The 19,970-nt window shown below is 41.1% G+C and overlaps 1 protein-coding gene across 1 annotated transcript in view; it reads right to left on the bottom strand.

Annotated features, from left to right (window-relative positions):
• LOC131251626 (sodium/hydrogen exchanger 8-like) overlaps positions 1–19,970 on the bottom strand; it is a 177,469-nt gene that overhangs the window by 57,019 nt on the left and 100,480 nt on the right. Inside the window, exons 13-14 of the mRNA XM_058252463.1 lie at positions 5,057–5,110; positions 4,802–4,909 (exon numbers count right to left, since the gene is read on the bottom strand). Coding sequence (XP_058108446.1) covers positions 4,802–4,909; positions 5,057–5,110 — 162 coding nt within the window. The remainder of the gene's footprint in view (positions 1–4,801; positions 4,910–5,056; positions 5,111–19,970) is intronic.

The raw sequence follows: 19,970 nt of genomic DNA, 5'->3' as shown, positions 1-19,970 counted from the left end.
GTTAAATCCATGCTTTAAGCACCCTTTTCGGTCCAGGCTCGTACATACACTCTGCATTATAAACACGATTAATCAGGCCATTAAGCGGTATCATGTGTGTAAATCTATGTAATAAATGGGTCTGATATGCAATATTTGACCCTCAACACTAATTGGTAGCAAATGGATTTATTCGGTCAAACTCAAGTCCGATGGATCATTGGATCGATACAAGGCTCGACTTGTCGCTCAGGGATACAAACAGGAATACGGAATTGATTATGATGAGAGTTTCGCTCCCGTGGCCAAGATGAAAACTGTTCGTACTCTTCTGGCTATATCTTCTGTTCGCTCATGGCCACTCGCTCAGATGGATGTGAAAAATGCCTTTCTTCATGGAGATCTTCAAGAAACCTTGTATTTGAAACCTCCTCCTAGCTCCTTAATCCCTGAAAATAAGGTATGTCGTCTAAAGAAAGCCCTGTACGGCCTCAAACAGGCACCTCGGGCATGGTTCCAATGCTTTCACGATGTTGTTACGGGTGTTGGCTTTACTCAAAGTGGTCATGACCCATCCTTATTTTTGCGCATCACTGCTCACGGAATTGTCATTGTTCTGGTCTATGTTGACGACCCCCTACTGACTGGTAGCGATACTGCTGGCATCTTGGCTTTAAAGGAAGTTCTGCAATCCTCCTTCAAGATGAAAGACCTCGGCCATCTCACATACTTTCTTGGGCTTGAAATTTCACGTTCTAAACGTGGGATCCTGGTCAGCCAGCGTAAATATGCCAAGGATCTTCTCGCTTTGGCATCATTGACAGATCAGAAAACAGTTCAGACTCCCTTAGAACTTAACATTCATTATGGCCGCGACGATGGTGATCTACTTGCACAGCCCGACTTATACCGTCGTTTGGTTGGGAGTCTGGTTTACTTAACTATGACTCGCCCTGATATTGCCTATGCTGTCCAAGTCGTCAGTCAGTTTGTTTCTGCCATCGGACTCTTCATATGACTGCGGTGTTACACATCATACGGTACCTACTTGGAACTCTAGATCGATCACTGTTCTTCTCCTCCACGGCTACTCTGGACCTTCGTGCTTATTTGAATGCTGATTGGGCTGGTTGGGCTCTCACACGAAGATCTACCACTGGCTACTGTGTTTTTCTCGGCACTTCTCTCATCTCTTGGAAGTATAAGAAGCAGGCCACTGTTTCCAAATCAAGCACAGAAGTCGAGTATCGAGCGATGTCTGCTGCGTGTAGTGAGCTTGTTTGGTTACGTGGACTTCTTTCCGACTTGGGCATTCCTATGCAGAATCCTACTCCACTCCATGTTGATAATCTCAGTGCCATTCAGATTGCCTCTAACCCGGTTTTTCATGAACGGACGAAGCATATTGAAGTTGACTGTCACTTCATCCGTGAGAAATTTCAGTCTGGGCTCATTTCTCTACCACATGTTGCATCCCATGATCAGATTGCAGACATTTTCACCAAGTCCCTAACTTCTGCACGTCACTCATTTCTCGTTGGCAAACTATTACTTGTCGATGACCCGCATTAGTTTGAGGGGGGATGTTAGATAGACTGAGATATACCTTGTATAGCTAGCATACCTTATATAGTTGGTTTTCCATAGGTAGATGATTCTGATTTTATTTCTTTCCTTGTATAGATGCTGTAATCTCTATATATTCAACCCCTTTGGGTTGTCTCAAATACACAAAAGCTTTCAGCTCCTCTCGGTTTAGACCATCGACCCATCTGGCACCCACAATATAACCAACCAGCATCATAAAACCCAACAGGATCTATTGGCATCATCAACAGGTCCAGCTGGTCTCTCTTCATCATTAATTTCTGCAGGGCCACTGGCAGATGTAGTGGGGTCTGCAGGTCAGATCTGTCTTTATTTTAGGTGTATTTTCCACATTTTAAGAGATGGTGGAGAGATCTAATGGTGACCAAGTAGTCCAGATGATGATGGGACAATAATCATCTCATACTTGTGATCACTGCCGATCAGACTGAATGGCACAAATTACCTGGAACAGTCAATCTGAAAAAAATGTTCAATGGAGCCAGAAATAATCTTGGATTTATAACGGGGAACAAAAAAGAAAACCTTTCAAAAAAAAAAAAAAAAAAAAAAAAAAAAAACGAAGAAAGAAAGAAAGAATCTCCAGTAAATGATAAATCCCATGATGATTGGGAAAGTGAGAATCCGACTGTCATGTCAAGGTTATTGCCCTCAATGCCACTGAAGATAAGTCACGGATGATTGTTTTAAGGATAACAAAAGAGATTCGGATACAGTCGCAAAGACATACTCTTAACAACACGAACAGGCTCATCTCTATCAGCTTCATATGGAGAATGCCTATCTTCAGAAAAGTACTTTGCAGAATTATGTAAAAATGGGAAGAAGTGGAGCATTGTCAAGCCATTACCCTCAAATCAAAAGATATCAAGGAACAACTGGAGCAATTAAGAATTTTTTTAATTTTTGGCTGGGTTCCATCTTGATTTTGGGCTACAGTGTGTACAAGTTCCCAGGAGGGATTCCTTAACCCCCTTTAGAATCTGCGCAGAATTACATTCGGCGTAAAGCTAGTTGCCAGGCCACTCTATTAGGAGCAGTTCCATTATTCCAAAGTGATCTACCTTGGCAGTCGATTCTAAACCATTCAAACGATAAGGACTTGGAAAAGGATATAACCTGCCTACATATAAGATGCTCCCTTGGTGGGAAAACGTGGCACCTGCGAGAACAATGCTGGATTTAAACCCAAGTCTTTGCCCAAAGGAATTCCGATCAAAGCCAATTACCAAAATGCTTATTATTTAGGGTCGCAGGATTCCAGCAGTTTTAATCATGACCCAAGGGTTAAAACCATCAGTGATCTTCAGCAACAATAAGCAGCTCCTAAAGCCTTTTTCCTTCTGATACACTAGGGGAGCAACTAGGCATATTTCATCTGCCAATCATGTTTCTCAATCTCCATACACATCATGCATTATTTAGGAGCATCTCTTCACATGACTGGTGCAAAAAATGGTTACTTCTCATATTCTTCAATTTCTAGCAATATTAGAAAAGGAACCTATTGTCTTTCAGAGTATGTATCCATACTGTCAGCCATGTTTTCAGTAGTGCTGTAGCGTAGCGTAGCGAAAACGCTACGTAGCATACGCAAGTAGCATAATTCCCTGGTAGCGTAAGCTACAGTGCATGTAGCATACGCTACATGTATTGTTGCGCAGTGTGTAGCATGGATAGCATAAGCTACCTGAAATCTCATTTTTTTAAAGTGTTTTTTCTATTTTAGTTTAACACCTATTTTTAAATGGTGATGACTTATACCTACGACACATGGCACTACATTACACTAATCTGGACCATCTAAATTATGGTCCATATCGTAGATAGAGCACTTAGATCAATCCGGACCATCCAAATTGTCGTCTATATCATGAATTTGTGGTGTTTCAATTAAAAAAGAAAAAAGAAAAGAAAAGAAAAGAATTCACACTTAGAGATGTCTAAAGGCAGAGAGAGAGAGAGAGAGCGATTTTGTAGAGAGAGAGATAGAGAGAGAGATAGAGAGATTTTGTATGGAAATAAGTGGTTGATGATCCAGATTCATAGTCAAGAACTCATATAAATTATGCATTTTGTAAATTTTATCATTTTTTCTATTATTTTAATTAAAATTATTAAGGATTGTGTAGCTTACGCTACATGCTATAGAGGGCCAAACGCCACGCTATTTAAAACACTAATCGTCAGTTATTCATGTTCCTTCTTTTCCCTTAAACTTGTTATTCATGAGTGCCTTGACAAATCAATTAAATTATTGTGTTATGTTTTATCCCTCACTGAGTTATACAAGATCCAAAAACTTAGAAGAGGTTTGGTGGTCGTCGGGAAGATTGTGGCCATTATTTTCTTGATTCAAGGAGTGCAACCTATGCTTTTGTTTCGAAGTCTATTAATAGCAATAAAGACTGAGTAAGCTTATGCATACTTGATTAGGTCATCTGTCCTTATGCCAAACTTGATTAGGTCATCTGTCCTTGAAATCTCTTTAGTTGTCGTCCCGAAATAAATCTGACAGTACTCATAATTTATAGTGCGAAAATTGTCAGATATTAAAACATTGTCGAATAATTAGGTGATGTGTCTAGAATAATTATATGGTTAGTACAAACGAATGCCTCCAATTAGATCCAAAAATGATCTTACAGAGGCATCATTCTTACTTCAGGTGTTGTTCACTTGTCCCTTTGTTGTCAAAGAGGCAAGGAATTTCATCCAAACGCATACCTTGCGAATAGGGAATGGATATCTCCATGAACATGATTTTTTTTTTCTTCAAAAGGTACTGTTATATTATTATTAGGCCACAAGGCAAAAAGGAGAACAGAGAATATACAAACAAAGGAAAAGCAAGAAGAATACAACTGAGCCAATTAAGGCACCCACTCCCTTATATACTGCTTTAACTTTACAAATAACCCCCAAAGACTAGCTGCTTCTGTTACAAAAACATCGGGCATTTCTCTCAGCCCAAAGAGACCAGATAACAGCTAGTAACGCAACCATCAATCTATGGAGGTCTTTTCTCCCCAGGCCACCGATGTGCCAAGAACGGAATAAATCTGCTATAGAGTTCGGCATAACCCGATGTGCCAAGAACAGAATAAATCTTTTTTCCATGAACATGATGTTTCAACATTATATATTCCATGCAGTCTGTATATCCTAAGGGTGATAGAAATTTCCATTAGTGTTCTGGGAAACAAATTTTTACCTTTGCCGCTGACAGCTTATCCATACCCAAAAGATGCAGGATAAACTGTGTAGTTGATCCATTTATAACAAGGGTCAGAAATACGATCCCACCAGTGAAGAAAACAAACTGCAGAGTGCAAATTTTTTCAATTATTATACCGAATAAAATTATCATTTTAAGATTATCATATTAATTTATCAAATAAACGATATTCTCTTCTTGACAAATATCAAAGAGAAATTCTATGCAATTTATAGGTCACTCTTGACATACCAAAGTTCCTGTTTCTTGTTTTAGATGAGATGAGTAAGAATTGTCACTAGCACGCTGCAAACAATAAGCAAACAACATGGAATAATTAAAAGCAGCTTAAAAGTTCTGCACAGCAAGTGCATTGGAGCTAACATAGATAACACTAAACCTACAATACAGAATGAAACAACAATAATAGTCAAAACATCCTAAGAAAATAATTCCACAAGTGCAAGGATAAGGTTTTGTGGAGTACAACACTAGAGAAGTCTGAAAGGACTGCTTAGATATCGCTCTTAAGAATGACCTCAATATTAATATGTCCAAAACCTAGCATTCACACTTTATTGTCCTGAACAAGCAAAATGATTTAGGACCAATGCATGAACTCAAATATTGTGTGAGATCAATCAGCAAAATTAATTTAAGTAATAAAAAAACAAAACACTTGTTATCACAAATACAAAATCCGAAGAGAAGATCATGCATAATTATAGCCTAAGTTACTAAGCATCATCCTACAAGATCATTAAATAAGGAAAACTAGGATCTAATGGATGTAGGAATATCCAAATAGCATAGGGTAAAGCCTATTTAAAAGGGGAAGATCTAATACTACCAATGGTGAAATTAGGGTTTAGGAAAATTAGGAAAAACTTGGAATTAAGGTTAATGGGGAAATTTGGGTAAATGGATTAAAGGGTTTAGGTACTAGGACAAGGGAATTAAGGTATTGGATGGAGGGAATGTAAGGATTTGGGCTTAATTGAAGAATGTGAAGAACTAGGGTTTGGTAATTTTGGGAAAAAGGAATGATGCAGGACATGAAATTAAATATGACATGCAAGATTTCAAGTGTTAGATCATACTAATTTAAACAATCACAAAATTCTACGTCCCACATACGATCAAACATTTAACAAGGGGAATTTACAGGGGTCCAAGCCCACACACGTTAGGACTGGATCAAATAAAATTATAAACCAAACAATGCCATATAATGGTAGATTCATCCACTCTTGCAAAGAATTGTTCTCTCAATTCAAGAGATTCACCATGTTTCAATTCGGGAAAGTCCAGGGTTTGCAAAAGTTAGAAAATTTGGAATTTGGGATTATCTAAGGTTAGGGTTAGGGATTTAAGGCGAGAGAGGAGTGAAATAGGGGAGAGAGAATAACCTGAAATAGTCCACCCGTGTGGACAACAGCCCAACCTAGACGCATGTGCGTTGGTTCCTGTCCGCACGTGTGTAGGGCCCACGAAATTGGAAACGGTCAGCTAGGGATTGGTTGGCTAGGGGAGGTCCACCCTCACGCCCAGTTTCATATCGATCCGCGGTCCGGTGTGTGAGTGGTGCTTCGCAGAAGTTTCGGCCCCCTGGAGAGCTAGAATATGAAAATCTGTGGTAAAGGAGAATTTGGGTGCAAAAAAAAAAGAAGGATAAATCTGAAGATGGGAAGGCTGTGGGAGATGATGGATGTGGGGTTTAGGAAGTGGGGACGATTTGAGATGGTTGTGGCTTCGCACCATGGTAATTAGACCTTCAAGGAAGGGTAGGTTTCGCACCTAATTAGCTTCTTCAACTCCGAGGAATAGAGAAGAAAAAACGCAGAATTTTATTCATAAACTTCAATGGAAAAAAACCTAAATGGGGTTACCTATTTATAAGAAAACCCTGAACCCCAAAAGCCGTGCCATGTGCGCACACTATTACTTAGAGACGAAGTAACAAAAATAACAACTAATCAACACAATCAAAACCGTTCATGATGTTTCTAATAACAATAATAACCAAAACTCAAAATCTTAAATCATCTAGGGTAGTGGGCCACGATCATGAGATCCAATGGTGGAATCTCTATGATGATCGGGTCCACTCCAATGCTCCATAGCACAGCCCCCTAGCTAAGAGGTCCTCCATAGATGTCGTCGACGATCCAGATCAATAGTGAGGCCTTCCTCTTCCTTGAGTACGTGCATAGGGTGGGGGGTGTGCGCATGCGCATGATATCCCCATCAACTCTCCTTGACTACAAAGATTTCTCCACTGGCAAAACTAAACTCCTGAACCGCTCCAAGATGTCAGGATCAAGTCTCTGAAGCTCCTCCTCAGTGAGCCACGCACTGTTTGAAGTTGAGCGTTGTCAGATTTGCTCAATGACCCTCAATCGAGTGGTCCTTTTCTTATATAGAAATCATTTTCCCTAATTACAATATATCCCTTAATTACAGTATCCCCTAATTACAACATAATATCTCCTAATTACAGCAACATCTATATCCCGTAATTACAGCATAATATCTCCTAATTACAACATCTATACCCCCTAATTACAACATAATATCACCTAATTACAGCATCTATATCCCTTAATTACAGTAGCATCTATATTCCTTAATTATAGCATAATATCACCTAATTACAGCATCTATATCCCCTAATTTAGGAAAGATATTTACAGATCTGCTTCCTAAATAACTGTACAATTTATTTATGATAAGTTTGTTGTCTATCCTACTAACATCCCCCCTCAAATTGATGTTGGTCGATCAAGAAGCATCAATTTGTTAACAAGAAACTGATGACGTAGTTGTGTCATAGTTTTGATGAAGACATCCGCTATCTAAAGGTTGCTTAAGACATGTGGAAGAGAGATAACCCGAATATCAACAGCTTCCCGAATAGAATGGCAGTCCATCTCAATATGTTTGGTACGCTCGTGATAGACAGGATTGGTAGCGATCTGAATAGCACTCGTATTATCAACATGAAGAGGGGTGGGAGTAGACTGAAGAAAACCTATTTCAGCAAGTAAGCCATGGAGCCACATAATCTCCGAGTAGGCTGCTGACATGGCACGGTACTCGGACTCCGTCGAAGATTTGGAAACACGATCCTGTTTCTTACTCTTCTAAGAGATAAGTGAATCACCACGAAACATACAGCACTCGGTGACAGACCAGCGAGTATCAGGACATCCTACCCAGTTAGCATCACTAAAAGGCACAAGGCGAAGAGGAGTACCAGTAGAGAAGAACAAGCCACGGTGAGAGGAACCCCGGAGATATCGAATAATTCGGTGGACTGCGGTAAGATGAAGGTGGTGAGGAGACTGCATAAATTGACTGACTTGCTAGACAACATAGGAGATGTCAGGCTGTGTAAGAGTGAGATAATTGAGACTACCAACTAACTATCGAAACACCATGAGATCAGGAAGGAGATTCCCCTCTTCACGTCGATACTTGACATTCACTTCCAAAGGGGTATCCACGGAAGAGGAGTCCTACAAACCAGACAAGGAAATCAAGTCCTCCGTGTATTTATGCTGATGCAGGAAAACCCCAGAGGAATCGGACTAAACTTCCAAACCGAGGAAATACCGAAGAGAACCAAATCCTTCATATGGAATGAATCATGAATATGCTACTTGAGTTGATCAATGAGGGCAGAATCAGTCTCAGTGATGATAATGTCGTCGACATAAACCAGAAGAAGAAAGATACCAACAGAAGTCGTATGAAGAAAGAACGAAGAATCATATTAGCTTTGGATGAAAGAAAATCAAAGGTAACCCGGAACTTATCAGACCAAGTCCGGGGAGCTTGTTTCAAACCATACAGAGAGTGCTTCAGCTTACACACATTCGACGTCGGCGACGAGTAGAGGCCAGGAGGAGGTGTCATGTAAACATCTTCCTGTAAATCACCGTGAATAAATACGTTCTTCACATCCATCTGGCAAAGGGACCATCCCTGAGAGGCTACAATGGCAATAATAGTACGCACAGTGGTCATTTTAACGACAGGAGCAAAGGTCTCCTCATAGTCAAGGAGGGTGCAAAACGGGATCAGGTGGTAGATCAGACTCAGGAAGGGGTAGAGTTGGTCGACGGCGTTCATACACAAAACCAGGCTTGAAGTGTTCAGGAGCGCACATCAAATCATCAAAGTGAGGAAGAACAGAAACTGCAAAAGATGATGTAATAAAACTAGGAAAGAAATATTGATGCTCAAAGAAAATGACATTACGAGATATATAAAATTTATTGGAAGAAGCATCATAGCACACAAATCCTTTTTGAGATAAGTTATATCCCATAAAGACACATTTCACAGATTGCGCAGAGAGGTGACGTTGACGCGGAGGTAGATGCACAAAATAGACAGCCAAAAGGGTGTAAGTTAAGAAAGCTGGGGTGCTGTTTCTGCAGGCGATAGTATGGAGAGTCGAAATTTAGCACTTTAAAAGGCAACCTAATAATCAAATATACTGCTGTAGCTAAAGCTTCAACCCAAAATTTAGGAGGAACAGAAGATACAAGTAACAAGGTCCTAGCAACATCTAACAAATGTCGATTTTTGCGCTCGGCCATGCCATTCTGTTGAGGTGTATAAGGACACGAGCAATGAGAAATAATTCCTTTGTGACGAAGAAACTCAAGAAATTCATGAGACATTCTCCACCAGAATCAGATCATAAAGTCTTAATGCTAGTAGTAAATCGATTATCAACATATGTTAGAAATGATTTGAAAACATCAAAGGCTTCAGACTTATAGCGCAGAAAATATACCCAAGTATGCCGACTAGGGTCATCTATGAATGTCACAAAATATTTATAATGAGCATGAGAAATGACAGGAGTAATGCCCCATATATCAATATGAACAAGGTCAAAGCAATTCTTTGCCCTACTCCCGGAAGAAGGGAAGGGAAGAATCTTACTTTTTCCGATTTTACACGTAGAACAATCAAAAGACAAAGCATGAGGCAAAGAAGAATCTTTTTTTTTCCCCAACGAACCAGAATTCAGCAAATGAGATAAAACAACATTGTTTGGATGGCCTAAATGTTTGTGCCATACTTCACAATTATTAGAGACAGTAGTACAAGCCAAAGAAATGATACTAGGAATGGAAAAGTATAATGGAAACAGTCTCCCAACTTTAGGCCCCTTCGCTATTGTCTTCCCCGAAACCGGATCTTGCACATGATAACCATCCCGAGAAAACTGAACATTGTAATTATCATCCACTAATTGTCCAACCGAGATAAGACTCGTAGAAAGCCCAGGTGATACAAAAATATTAGTAAGTGATGGTGCGATATCACAACCCCAGTAATCGGTAAACGATGGCCATTAGCAACTTGAATATTAGAAGAACCAGTGTACTTACGAATATTGCTAAGCATATTAGGAGAACTGGTCATGTGATTGGAGGCAGTAGTGTCAACAAGCCAAGATTGAGAGGGTATAGTACGTATAGTACCCTTACCTTACAGCCCTAAAGCGGAAAATGCCGATACAATCATTTGCTGCACCATTTCTGATGTAAGGGCAGGTGTAGCAGCAGTGGAAGATGACACTAGAGCGAGATTTTGAGTGCTGGTTACCCCATCCGAAGTGTGGCTAGTAGCAGAAGCATGATAAGCATTCACGGGTCGGTTTTGAGGACATGTTGGGCATTCTTTGATGATGTGCTCCTTCTGTTTACAGTAGCTGCAGAACTTTTTAGCACAATGGGCAGCAATATGCCCATAATCTTTACAACTGTAGCACTGAACTATACGCATGTCTCGAACCCTCCCTTTGCCTTGAGCAGCGTATGCGACAACATTCTCTTGCGGAAGCGAAGATTGAGTAAGAAGACGTTGTTCCTCTCGAAGAAGTGCTCCAAAACACACGTCAAGAGATGGTGAAGGATCCCTGTGCATCAAGTTGGAGCGAATAGACTCGAATTTTGGCCTTAGTTTCATTAAAAACTGGTCTCTTTTGCTAACTTCATGGACTGCTTGAACAGCAAAGAGGGACTCGGCCGACACGTTGGCATACACAATGTCGGAAAACTCAGCCCAAACATTCTGAAAACCACAGAAATATTCCTGAACAGAGAGTGTACCTTGGGAATAGGCAGTAAGATCAGTTTCCAATTGAAATTGCCAGGCGGAATGATCGTGATGATAGACCTTTTTCACGTACTCCCACATCGATTTAGCCGTCTTGTGCGGCCTTAAATTGAGTGTAAGTAGTGGATCAATAGACCCAAGAATCCAAGTCATCACGCGAGCATCTTTCACCCTCCATTGAACCAACGTCGTAGGATCGGTAGGTGCTGAATCACTCCCATCAACATGCCCCCACAACTCCTTTTCCATGACAAAAAGTTGAAACTGAAACTCCCAAACAACATAATTCTTCCCTGTAAACCGAGTTTGAAAGACTTCTGAGTTGGAGTTGTTAGCCATAACTAGAATCTCTCGAAATGCACCAAAAAAACTGCAAACCATAACCAACACCTAAGAAACCAGAAAACCAAAGCCTAGAACCACGAAAATTGGACCAAAGACAAGGTTGATTCAGAGAGTGGCTCTGAAACCATGTCAGATTTGCTCAATGACCCTCAATCGAGTGGTCCTTTTCTTATATAGAAATCATTTTCCCTAATTACAATATATCCCTTAATTACAGTATCCCCTAATTACAGCATAATAACTCCTAGTTACAGCATAATATCTCCTAATTACAGAATCTATATCCCCTAATTACAGCATAATATCACCTAATTACAGCATCTATATCCCCTAATTACAGCAGCATTTATATCCCTTAATTACAGCATAATATCACCTAATTACAGCATCTATATCCCCTAATTCAGGAAAGATATTTACAGATCTGTTTCCTAAATAACTGTACAATTTATTTATGGTAAGTTTGTTGTCTATCCAACTAACAAGCGTGACTTCCACTTGACCAGGAAATTTTGAAATCCACCATCCGATGTCGATACTATCTAATGGTCCAGAATATCCTCTATCTCCTCTCTAGGTGTGGGAAGGGTAAGTATGGGAGGTAGAGGCTGGGAAGATGGGTCGAGAAGAGGCCATGAATCAAGGGAAAGGTCTGAGGAATCAGGAAGGTTTGGTATAAGGCTGGACAATGTATCATTGGTCCCTTGAAATGCAACTAGATCATCCACATTGAATGTGGAACTAATTCCCATGGAAGGTGGAAGATCTACCACATACGCATTGAGACCGTTTCGTTTTATAATTTTGAATGGTCCAGCACTACACGCGTGCAATTTACGAACGGCTCTCTAAGGGTACCGATTTGGCCTGATGCAGACCATCATAGAGTCCCCTACATTGAATTCCTTAAATCGTTTGTGTTGGTTTGCAGAAATTTTGTAATGTTCATTACTAATATTAATGTGATGAATGAATGTGATGTGCAAAGGACTATAGACTCTGATGACCTATGGGACAGGGACATGGGAAAAAAATCAATAGGCTTCCTGGGAACAACATCACACCAAAGTGTGGCTTTATATGATCCAAACTGAATAGGAACAAGACAACGGTGTGAGACTGGACTGAAAGTTTCATCAACCCAAGACACTCTATAGGGTTGAGGATGGGCTTCAAGCTTCAAGCCCAAACAGCTCACAATGCCAGTTGATGCCACGTTGGTACAACTACCACTATCCACGATCATCTTGCAGCTCTTATTACGACATTTTGCGTGAGTATAGAGGGTCATGTTACGGCGCCAATCGTCGGTATTATTTGTTTATGCAAAGGCGTGACGCACAACTGCAAGGGTCACAAACTCTTGCACTCCCTCTTCCTCATCACTAAGGGTTTCTGTTGCCTCATATTCTTCCTCCTCACCGTCACTTTCTGGGTGCACTACGTCTACTTGTCCATCAATAAGGAACACCTTGATGCCCTCTCTCGTGTCACACTGGTGGGCAAAGTGACTAAACCCCTGACAACTAAAACACCTAGTCACATCACTTTTGCGGGAGCTAGACCCGACAACTCCTTTACCCTTATCATCCTTGGGCCCAGATTGAACACTACTAGAAGGCTTGCATTGATATCCAGTGCTAGGCTTAGCCCCAGAAGGGTTAACCTTAGCGCAAGAATCGCGAGGCTCAAACCGCCTTACCACAGGTGTTTTGAGGTATTGTTCGACCTCCAACACTACTTGATATATCTGTTCAAGAGTGTCTATGTCATTGGTGAGCAACTCTCTCCTAATGTCAGAACGGAGGCCCGTCTTAAATCGAGTAAGAATAAGTACGGGATCCTCATCAACTTCACACCGGGTTAAGTACTCTTCGAACTTCTCAATGTATTCAGCCACACTCATGGAACCTTGTCAAAGAAACTGCTATTCTTCAACCAACCTCAAGTGATAGGAGAAAGGGAGGTACTTTTCCTTAAGAGTTTCTTTCATTTTTCCCCAGTAGACTATTGGGGGCTCCCTCGACCTTTCTTTCTTTCGCTCCACATTAGCTTAAAACCTCTTTGCTTGGCCCACAAGCTTCATCTTGGCAAATCGGACTTGACGGCATCCGATATGTCATACCACTTAATAGTGGTCCATATCCGCCAACCAATCTAGAAAAGCTTTAGGATCCAAGTGGCCATCAAACGTAGGGGCCTCTATTCTAACTCCATGGAGGAGTCACGCATCTGGGTCATAGTGATCATGATGCCCCTCGCGGGTGTCAGATTTGCTCAATGACCCTCAATCAAGTGGTCCTTTTCTTATATAGAAATCATTTTCCCTAATTACAATATATCCCTTAATTACAACAAAATATCCCTTAATTACAATATTCCCTAATTACAGCATCTCCTAACATTAAGTATTGACTCCTAATTCAGGAAAGATATTTACAGATCTGTTTCTTAAATAACTATACAACAATATATGGTAGGTTTGATAGATTTATTTCCTAAATAAATGTAGAACAATTTATGGTAAGTTTGTTCTCTATCCTACTAACACCCCCCCTCAAATTGATGTTGGTCGATCAAGAAGCATCAATTTGCTAACAAGAAGCTGATGACGTAGTCGTGTCATAGCTTTGGTGAAGACGTCCGCTATCTGAAGGTCGCTTAAGACATGTGGAAGAGAGATGACCCGAGTATCAACAGCTTCCCGAATAGAATGGAAGTCCACCTCAATATGTTTGGTACGCTCGTGATAGACGGGATTGGTAGCGATCTGAATAGCACTCGTATTATCAGCATGAAGAGGAGTGGGAGTAGACTGAGGAAAACCTATTTCAGCAAGTAAGCCAAGGAGCCACATAATCTCTGAACAGGCTACCGACATGGCACGGTACTCGGACTCGATTGAAGATTTGGAAACACTATCCTGTTTCTTACTCTTCCAAGAGATGAGTGAATCACCAAGAAACATACACCACCCGGTGACAAACCGGTGAGTATCATGACATCCTGCCCAGTCAGCATCACTAAAAGCCACAAGGCGAAGAGTACCAATAGAGAAGAACAAGCCACGGTGAGAGGAACCCCAGAGATATCGAATAATTCGGCGGACCGCGGCAAGATGAAGGTGGCGAGGAGACTACATAAAATGACCGACTTGCTAGACAACAAAGGAGATGTCAGGCCGTGAAATAGTGAGATAATTGAGATTACCAACTAACTATCGAAACACCATGGGATCAAGAAGGAGATTCCCCCTTCTCACGTCGATACTTGACATTCACTTCCAAAGGGTTATCCATTGAAGAGGAGTCCTACAAACCAGACAAGGAAATCAAGTCCTCCGTATATTTATGCTGATGCAGGAAAACCCCAGAGGAATAGAACTGAACTTCCAAACCGAGGAAATACCGGAGAGGACCAAGATCCTTCATATGGAATGAATCATGAAGATGCTTCTTGAGTTGATCATGAGGGCAGAATCAGTCTCAGTGATTACAAAGTCGTCGACATAAACCAGAAGAAGAACGATATCAACAGAAGTCGTACGAAGAAACAACGAAGAATCATACTGGCTTTGGATGAAAGAAAATCGAAGGTAGCCCAGAACTGATCAAACCAAGCCCGGGGAGCCTATTTCAAACCATACAGAGAGCACTTCAGTTTACACACATTTGACGTCGACGACAAGCAGAGGCCAGGAGGAGGTGTCATGTAAACATCTTCCTGTAAATCACCGTGAAGAAATGCGTTCTTCACATCCATCTGGCAAAGGGACCATCCCTGAGAGGCTACAATGGCAATAATAGTACGCACAGTGGTCATTTTAGCGACAGGAGCAAAGGTCTCCTCATAGTCAACTCCATACTCCTGGCGGTTACCAAGGGCAACCAAACGAGCCTTATAATGGTCTACAGACCCATCAGGCCGAAGTTTCACAGAAAAAACCCACTCACACCCAATTAGCTTGACATGAGAAGGACAAGGGACCATCTCCCAAGTCTGATTTTCTTGAAGAGCTTGAAGTTCTTCCTGCATAGCCTTTCTCCAACACTCATGTTTATCGGCTTGTGAGTAGGAATTAGGAATCGACACAGTTGATAAGGTAGCCGTGAAGGAGGTATGAGGGAAACCATACATATCCGGTTGATGAGAAGTACGGCCAGATTGTCGAGGAGGACGCAAAACGGGATCAGGTGGCAGATCAGACTCAAGAAGGGGTAGAGTTGGTCGACGGCATTCATACACAAAACCAGGCTTGAAGCGTTCAGGAGGGCACATCAAATCATCAAAGTGAGGAAGAACAGAAACTGCAGGAGATGATGTAATAGAACTAGGCAAGAAATATTGATGCTCAACGAAAACGACATTACGATATATATGAAATTTATTGGATGAAGCATCATAGCACACAAATCCTTTTTGAGACAAGTTATATCCCATAAAGACACATTTCACAGATTGCGCACAGAGCTTGTGACGTTGATGCGGAGGTAGATGCACAAAACAGACACAGCCAAAAGTGTGTAAGTCAAGAAAGCTAGGTGTTGTTTATGCAGACGATAGTATGGAGAGTCGAAATTTAGCACTTTAGAAGGCAACCTATTAATCAAATATACAGTTGTAGCTAAAGCTTCAACCCAAAATTTAGGAGGAACAGAAGATGCAAGCAACAAGGTCCTAGAGACATCTAACAAATGTCGATTTTCGTGCTCAACCACGCCATTCTGTTGAGGCGCATAAGGACACGAGCGGTGAGAAACAATTCCTTTGTGACGAAGAAATTCGAGAAATTCATGAGACATTCTCCACCAGAATCAGATCGTAAAGTCTTAATGCTAGTGGTAAATTGATTCTCAACATATGCTAAAAACGATTTGAAAACAGCAAAGACTTCAGAATTATGGCGCAGAAAATATACCCAAGTATACCGACTATAGTCATCTATGAATGTCACAGAATATTTATAATGAGCATGAGAAATGACAGGAGTAATGCCTCATACATCACTATGAACAAGGTCAAAGGAATTCTTTGTCCTACTCCCGGAAGAAGGGAAGGGAAGAATCTTACTTTTTCCGATTTTACACGTAGAACAATCAAAAGACAAAGCATGAGGTAAAGAAGAATCTTTTTTCCCAACGAACTAGAATTTAGCAAATGAGATAAAACAACATTGTTTGGATGGCCTAAATGTTTGTGCCATACTTCACAATTATTGAAGACAGTAGTACAAGCCAAAGAAATGATACTAGGAATGGAAATGTATAATGGAAACAGTCTCCCAACTTTAGGCCCCTTCGCTATTGTCTTCCCCGACACCGGATCCTACACATGACAACCATCATGAGAAAACTGAACATTGTAATTATCATCCCCTAATTGTCCAACTGAGATAAGACTCATAGAAAGCCCAAGTGATACAAAAATATTAGTAAGTGATGGTGCGATATCACCAACCCCAGTAATCGGTAAACGATGGCTATTAGCAACTTGAATATTAGAAGAACCAGTGTACTTACGAACATTGCTAAGCATATCAGGAGAACTGGTCATGTGATTGGATGCAGCGGAGTCAACAAGCCAAGATTGAGAGGGTATAGTACCCTTACTTTGCAGCCCTAAAGTGGAAAATGCCGATACAATCAAATGCTGCACCATTTCTGGTATAAGGGTAGGTGTAGCAGCAGTGGAAGATGACAGTGGAGCGAGATTTTGAGTGCTGGTTACCCCATCCGAAGTGTGGCCAGTAGCAGTAGCATGATAAGCATTCACGGGTCGGTTTTGAGGATGTGTTGGGCATTCTTTGATGATGTGCCCCTTCTGTTTACAGTAATGCAGAACTTTTTAGCACAATGGCCAACAATATGCCCATAATCTTTGCAACTGTAGCACTGAACTGTATGCATATCTCGAACCCTCCCTTTGCCTTGAGCAATGTATGCGACAGCATTCTCTTGCGGAAGCGAAGATTGAGTAAGAAGACGTTCCTCTCGAAGAAGTGCTCCAAAACACACACCAAGAGATGGTGAAGGATCCTTATGCATCAGGTTGGAGCGAATAGACTCAAATTCTGGCCTTAGTTTCATTAAAAACTGGTCTCTTTTGCTAGCTTCATGGACTGCTTGAACAGCAGAGAGGGACTCGGCCGACACGTCAACATACACAATGTCGAAAAACTCAGCCCAAAGATTCTGAAAACCACAGAAATATTCCTGAACAGAGTGTACCTTGGGAATAGGCAGCAAGATCAGTTTCCAACTGAAATTGCCAAGCGGAATGATCGTGATGATATACCTTTTTCAAGTACTCCCACATCGATTTAGCCGTCTTATGCGGCCTTAAATTGAGTATAAGCAGTGGATCAATAGACCCAAGAATCCAAGTCATCACGCGAGCATCTTTCACCTTCCATTGAACCAACGTCGTAGGATCGGTAGGTGCTGGATCACTCCCATCAACATGACCCCACAACTCCTTTCCCATGACAAAAAGTTGAAACTGAAACTCCCAGGCAGCATAATTCTTCCCTGTAAACCGAGTTTGAAAGACTTCTGAGTTGGAGTTGTTAGCCATAACTAGAATCTCTCGAAATGCACCAAAAAAACTGCAAACCAGAACCCGCACCGAAGAAACCAGAAAACCAGAGCCTAGAACCATGAAAATTGGACCAAAGACAAGGTTGATTGAGAGAGTGGCTCTGATACCATGTCAGATTTGCTCAATGACCCTCAATCGAGTGGTCCTTTTCTTATGTAGAAATCATTTTCCCTAATTACAATATCCCCTAATTACAACATAATATCTCCTAATTACAATATATCCCTTAATTACAATATCCCCTAATTACAGCATAATATCTCCTAATTACAGCATCTCCTAACATTAAGCATTGACCCCTAATTCAGGAAAGATATATTTACAGATCTGTTTTCTAAATAACTATACAACAATATGTGGTAGGTTTGACAGATTTGTTTCCTAAATAAATGTAGAACAATTTATGGTAAGTATGTTGTCTATCCTACTGACAGCAGGGTGGGTGCACAGGTGCACGCCCATGACCAATTCCTTGGCCACCTCCATTCCTTTGTCTATCCTCCTGACCACCTGCCTGAGATTGGGCATCTTCCCCAATTATGGGGTTTGCCTGGGTGGAGGTGTCTAGTTGGGTAATGCGCACATTAAGCTGTTCAAAGCATTGGTCAATACGTTGTTCCAAGTGCCTACCCAAAGACTCAAACTACCGGGTTATATTGTTCATGGACCCTTGCAATTGCTTCATGTTTAGTGTAGGGTGCAAGCCAAAACCACGACCAGTACATGTGGGCATACAACTACTCACTCAACTCAAAGACCCTCTAATACAACTATATGCATCTTAATTGGACTAAATGATCCTATAGGACTCTATATGAGGGAAACTACACAACGCTACTAAAATTCTAGTAATATAACTGCCCAAATAGTTTGTTAACAGAAAATTCAGCTAAGAAATTTAGGGATTTTCTAACAACAGAAAATTCAATAGCCCATATTGTGACTTACGGGTCCTAGACAGCCCTATATGAGAAGACTTAATGTATAATGAACATAAATAAACTAAACCCTAAACATGCAATGCATTCCCCTATGAAAACCCTAGGCTCTGATACCAAATTTGATGTAGGACATGAAATTAAATATGACATGCAAGATTTCAAGCGTTAGATCATACTAATATTAAACAATCACAAAATTCCACGTCCCACATATGATCAAATATTCAACAAGGGAATCTACGGGGGTCCAAGCCTACACATGTTAGGGCTGGATCAAATAAAATTATGAACCAAACAATGCCCAAAGGAGTGTAGATTCATCCACCCTTGCAAAGGATTGTTCCCCCAATTCAAGAGATTCACTATGTTTCAACTCGGAAAAGTCTAGGGTTTGCAAAAGTTGGAAAACTTGGAATTTGGGATTATTTAGGGTGAGGGTTAGGGTTATAAGGCGAGAGAGGAGTGAAATAGGGGAGAGAGAATAACCTGAGACAGTTCACACTTGTGGACAGTAGCCCAGGCCAGACGCACGTACGTGGGTTCCTATTTGCACGGGTGTGGGGCCCACGAAACTGGAAACGGCCAGCTAGGGGTTGGTCGGCAAGGGGAGGTTCACCCTCACGCCAAGTTTCACATTGATCTGCGGTCCAGTGTGTGCGTGGTGCTCCACCGAAGTTTCGGCTCCTTGCAGGGCCAGAATCTGAAAATTTACTATAAAGGAGAATTTGTACGCAAAAAAAAAAAAGGATAAATCTGAAGATGGGAAGGATGTGGGAGATGATGGATGTGGGGTGTAGGAGGTGGGGACGATTTGGGATGGTTGTGGCATCGCACCACGGTAGTTAGCCCTTTGAGGAAGGGAGGGTTTCGCACCCAATTAGCTTCTTCAACTCCGAGGAATAGAGAAGAAAGCAGAATTTTATTCATAAACTTCAATGAAAAAAAACCTACAAGGGGTTGCCTATTTATAAGAAAACCCTACACCCCAAAAGCCGCACCATGTGCGTACACTATTACTTAGAGACGAAGTAACAAAAATAATAACTAATTAATGCAATCAAAACTATTCATGATGCTTTTAATAACGATAATAACCAAAACTCAAAATCCTAGATCATCTAGGGTAGTGGGCCACGATCATG

This window comes from Magnolia sinica, chromosome 7, assembly GCF_029962835.1.
Source record: "Magnolia sinica isolate HGM2019 chromosome 7, MsV1, whole genome shotgun sequence".
NCBI classification, from domain to species: Eukaryota; Viridiplantae; Streptophyta; class Magnoliopsida; order Magnoliales; family Magnoliaceae; genus Magnolia; species Magnolia sinica.
This window is presented reverse-complemented; position numbering and strand designations above follow the sequence as displayed.